The 4,923-nt window shown below is 46.1% G+C and overlaps 1 protein-coding gene across 2 annotated transcripts; it reads right to left on the bottom strand.

Moving 5' to 3' along the window:
- LOC104026350 (ankyrin repeat domain-containing protein 40) lies at positions 1 to 4,652 on the bottom strand. 2 transcript variants are annotated; one of them, XM_075719871.1, is made up of 5 exons: positions 4,519 to 4,652; positions 3,701 to 3,849; positions 1,689 to 2,174; positions 971 to 1,146; positions 1 to 230 (listed from the first exon to the last, which is right to left on the bottom strand). In XM_075719871.1, exons 1-5 carry the CDS (start codon positions 4,650 to 4,652, stop codon positions 87 to 89), a joined length of 1,089 nt encoding a protein of 362 aa, XP_075575986.1. In that variant the 3' UTR covers positions 1 to 86. The 2 variants fall into 2 exon arrangements, with proteins under 2 accessions (XP_075575986.1, XP_075575985.1); XM_075719870.1 differs by having other exon boundaries at positions 1,689 to 2,172; positions 3,696 to 3,849.
- Positions 4,653 to 4,923: the final 271 nt, after the last annotated feature.

Consider the following 4,923-nt stretch of genomic DNA (forward strand, 5'->3'; position numbering starts at 1 on the left):
GGTTTTACACACGCTTAATTCACTGCCTTCAAAAGGCAGCAGTGTATAATTACCAGGTTTTCATACTCTAGATGCATCTAGAAGAGTCAGTAAGTCAGCTTTGATGCTCTACTGTTGTAGCATGGTCTCTCAGTCAAAGTTGATGCAGCATGTCTGAAAGGAGAGCTGTCAGTTTTCACAAGAACTAACTCCAGCTCTTGGAAGTCCTGAAGCCTGGCAACGTCCTTATCCTTTTAAAGAACAGACAGAACTACGCATTACTTCTAAACATATCTGGTCTCACTTTGTAATACATTATACTAACAGCTAAAGGAAATAAAAACTAAAATTCCAGGGAGGTGACACCCAATGATAGAAATAAATAATGGAAGAAAAAAATATCCTACCAGTAAACACTTTTTCTTTCAAAGCATGTTTGCTTTTTTCCCTCTCCTTGAACCATACGTTTTTTTCTCCTTGATCCTCATTATGATTTGACTATGTGCATGTCACTTAACTAAGAGTTGTGACCAAATGCATTTCATTTACAGACCTCCAGAACAGGTATTTTTGGAACAGAAGAGCGTGTTCATTTGTTAATGGCATATCTTTAAATTATTCACATGCCAGTTTGTGGGTTTTTTTCCCCTTACTATTTGTTCTTTTTAGGCAAGCAAACAATGTAGTAGTACACGGCAATTATATTAAAAGCACACTAATGCACTGTTTCTGATACATTTTAAAAAAAAAGTCAAGCTGTAATAGTTTAATGCACTTTAGGAGCTGAAATACTCTGCCTATGTTGATGAGAATATTTTTAAGTAAGTTGTGATGAAGTTTTAAGAAAAGTCCAGTATCCTTTTGAATTTGCGAGCTTAAGTCAGTTTTGGTTTTTTAACACAATCCATGTTTTGCCGGTCTTTTTACAGAAATACCTTTCCTGATGTCTGCAAAGTGCAAAGTCAAATTAATCTCTGATTTCAATTCTTACCTTTCTTACTAGTGTATTAGGTAATTTTCTGATCTTCTCGACTTGTTCTGGATTAATGCCCAATTCACAGCAACTCACTCTGAGCAGATCTTGATAGGTCAGTTCTTGTCTGTCCAGTTCAATTTCGATGAAGTCATTGTCTCTGAGGTTCTGGACTCTCACCTTAAGCACAAGTTCTGATTGAAAAAAGGATTAAAAGTTTTTCCTCAAGGAAGAAAAAAAAAAAACCCCAAACACGAAACAAACCAAACACTGAAGTATTTATCATTATCTTTTGAATTCAGGTTTTATAATACAATACCTATTACCTCACTGAGAAATGCTCTGCAGTTAATGGAAGCTTCCATTTGAACAGAAGCAAGTACATGGGGGAACCATGTTTACAATGTTAAAAATCTGATCTACCCAGTCACAAAGTCAAGTTGTTACCAAACTACCAGAGGTACATTTGATATTATACAATATATTGCAAATTTTGATTTTTTATGTTTCTTGGGCTGATCTTTCCATCAGTTTGCAAAGTATTACCATGTTTAAAATACAGTATAACAGTTGGTTTACTTAGCAGAAAAAAAGGTCTGGGTACTTTTGGCCAAAGAATTCAACATCTCTGCCTCTATTGCACAAGAGTCTAAGTGGAATGATTCTCCATCTTTCACCCGGTAACAAAAACATGGAACAGAATATAACATAAGGATGGGAAACAACACTTCATTACCTTGCATGTTATATGGGAAAGTTCCAGTAAAGAAAAAGGGCTGAAACGTTGGTGCGGGACCAGTAGGCGAGCTGTCGGTCTGCAGAGGGACAGGCTGTTGGGATGCTACCGGAGAGAACAGACCTCTGCTGCAGGGCAAGGACGGCTGGCAAACGGGGCCATGCCGTACTTCAGGCTCGATGCATTTTGGTGCTGCGGTAGTTGCTGATGGGGCAGGCAGCTGTTCTGCGGTGTCTAGTGCAGGGAAATCATCTTCGCTGTTGCACGATGTAGGTGTGCATATGCTTTCAAGCTGAGTTGCTGATGAACAAGGACTAGTTTCACACTGGGAAGCAGAAGAGATGGAAGCACTTTCATTCTGGGATTCTGCCAAGCCGTCTGGAATGGTTTCTTCAGTGTAAACGTAAGGGAATGGAGGGTTGGCCAAGTAGTTTGCAACAATTGGCAAATTTAAATCCTTCACTCCTTGACATTCAGTTTCTTCCTCTATTAATGAAGTTCAGAAATGGGGGTTAGGGAATAGGAGAGAAAAAAACCCAGCATGTTATTGGATAAATCTTTCTCATTTTGAATATGGTTAGTTTTCCTATTGTGTCTTAAAACTACATCGCATTCTGAGATAATCAAAGGATGATACTAATATATTGTAAGCATGTAACACCTGGAAGGCAAGCAGCTGTAAACTGAAGGAAAAATCTATAAACTTCTACAAGGTATTGTGGTTTTTAAAAGCGAAGTGGGAAAAAAATAACCATTGAAAGATCCGTCATTTTTAGCAGTGTTATTCCAGCGTTTTCAAAGGAACAGACTGACCAGCAGTTCTTCACTAAATCTCATTTTGCAATGCTTTTAATAACACTGCTGTAAATAGTTTATTATGACCCATGCCAACAAATTAAACCAAGCATTTCTTCAGGTACGTGAATATTTGATATAATACCCAAGCCAACTCTTGCTTGAAAGTACCGCAGTAAAGGACGTTCTTGCCTGACTCAGGATTACAGGACATTAATACTAATGTCAAAGCAGTTTAGAAAGATCTCCTCAATAGCACTACATTCCCAGAATAAAAACCAATTAGGACAATGTAAGTTATACATGTTTATTCCCCAAGAAACACACGAAAGCTTAAGAGACAGAAAAATAAGGCAACCATGAACAGAGTTCATTCCTGCACACTTGACAGTTTAGATGTTAGAAACAGAACACAAGTCATTTGCCATGAACTAAGTCCAAGAGATGAGCACCTTGCCCAAAAGAAAACAAAAATGCTCATGCAAATTCCTTCAGTTGTGACTGTTGTAACCTTAAGTCATGATTTAGCTGCAACTTCATTTAAGATAACTGTGCGCTGTTGATGTAAGAGCCTGTCATTGTAGAGAGCAATTTAAGTGCAATTAGCAGATGATAGCACGTCAACACTTCCAAAGGTGAAGCACTTAAAAATTTTAATCTGGAGCGCAGTTCCTAGATGCTGATGGAAATAGGCACTGGCAGTGTTTGGGAGTGTCACATACATCTAACTAGGTTTGCTCCGCATACGAAAGTGTAAGGTGACAGAATTATGGGGCAAAAATTAATCATACTGCAAATCACAGTATAACAAAATGCTCAGAAGCTGTAACTTCTGAAATGCTGCAGTTATTTTGAATGGACTTGTAAGATCTCTTACGGTCAGACAACAGTCCAATTGTACAATTGTGAAAGTCTCCATTTGCAGCCTGCCTGCTAGCTTCTGCTTAATGACAGCAAATAGGACTGCAGCAGCGCATTTCCCAAAGTATACAGCTCTTCGATCTCTTGATGACACAGCTCAGAATAAAAGGCCTTCCTACCTAAAATCCCCAAGCCTTTTTGCCCGAGTATGAATTACAGTTATAAACGGGAGCTATCTAATGAGATACAATGGGCCTAGCCAAAGTTTTGCCATCTACTGCCTCAGATAAAAGCACTAAAAATGCTTTAGTCTTTAGACCAAGAATTCCAGATGACTTTTAAGATGGGAACGGTACCTCCCAAAATCTTCCGGATGTCTGGTTTCGAAGTTAACTGTGCAGCCAGCTCTCCTTCAGCAGTGAGGATCTGCTTATCTGCACCAGCATCCAGCAGGCAGGAGACCACTTGAGCATGGTTCCGCTTAGAGGCCCAGTGCAAACAGGTCCTGCGGGGAAGGAAGCGGAGGGGTTGTGCTGTCAGCCCCAGACCTGGCGCCCCGGCTCCTCCTCACGTGCCCGTCCTAATTCGCCCCAGTTGCGTGCAGAGTGACAACAACTGGGAATAAAGTTTCCTTCATTGCATCGCTTTTGGAAGTTACGATTCTATTGTAAATCGTGCGGGGGAAGACCCTCCTTTACCTTGCTACAGTCTAAACGGGGATTCTTCACTGCTGTGGGCAAGAGCCACGTTGGCGGACATGAGCAACTTTGGAAGAGGTCCTCGAGCAAACAAAACACGTAGTGACAGGTGGAAGGAGAATGGCCTCCTTTTATTACGATCCTCCTTAGCAGCACATCTCAAAGCCTCCTGAGATTAGCGTTTCCTTTTTTGTCAACAGGAAAACTAAGAGGAGCTGCACCCTCACAGCAGCTCTCCCCTACCTCTAGCGAGGGTGCCCAGCCGCACGCCGGGCGCCCCGAGTCCCACGCACGTCCGGCCGAGCAGCCCGCGCAAGGCAAGGGCAGCGGCAGCCGCCGCAGCGGGGAGCGGGGCCCGGCGCAGCAACCCCGGGCCCGGGCCCCGCCGCCGGGCACCGGCAGCCCGGCCCCCCCGGAGGACGCGCGCACCCCGCAGCGCGCCGGGACCCCGGCCCGGCCGCCCCCGCGCCCCTCACCAGCCGTTGATCTCGTTGCGGGAGTTGATGGCCGCCCCCGCGCCCAGCAGCCGCCGCACCTCGGCCACGTCCCCCAGCGCCGCCGCCTCCCGCAGCCGCTCCTCCAGCTCCCGCGCCTCCGCGGCGCCGCTCATCGCCGATGCCGGGGCGCGGGGCCGGCAGACGCCAGGCAGGGTCCCCCGCCTCGGCCCGGCTGCGGCCGCCGCTGCAGCCCCACCCCGCCGCGGCGGAGGCCGCGGAGCCCGTCAGGAGGCGGCGAGGGGACGGCGGGCCGGGCGGCCTCCTCAGCGCCGCGCCGCCGGGCCCTCTCCGCCCCGCCGCCCGCCGCCCCGGCCCTTCGCTCCGGCGGGCGCCCTGACGGCCGCCGCCATCTTGTGCCCGGGGCCGGGGCGGGGTGCGGGCCGC

The sequence above is a fragment of the Pelecanus crispus genome, chromosome 12 (genome assembly GCF_030463565.1).
Source record: "Pelecanus crispus isolate bPelCri1 chromosome 12, bPelCri1.pri, whole genome shotgun sequence".
Classification (NCBI taxonomy): Eukaryota; Metazoa; Chordata; class Aves; order Pelecaniformes; family Pelecanidae; genus Pelecanus; species Pelecanus crispus.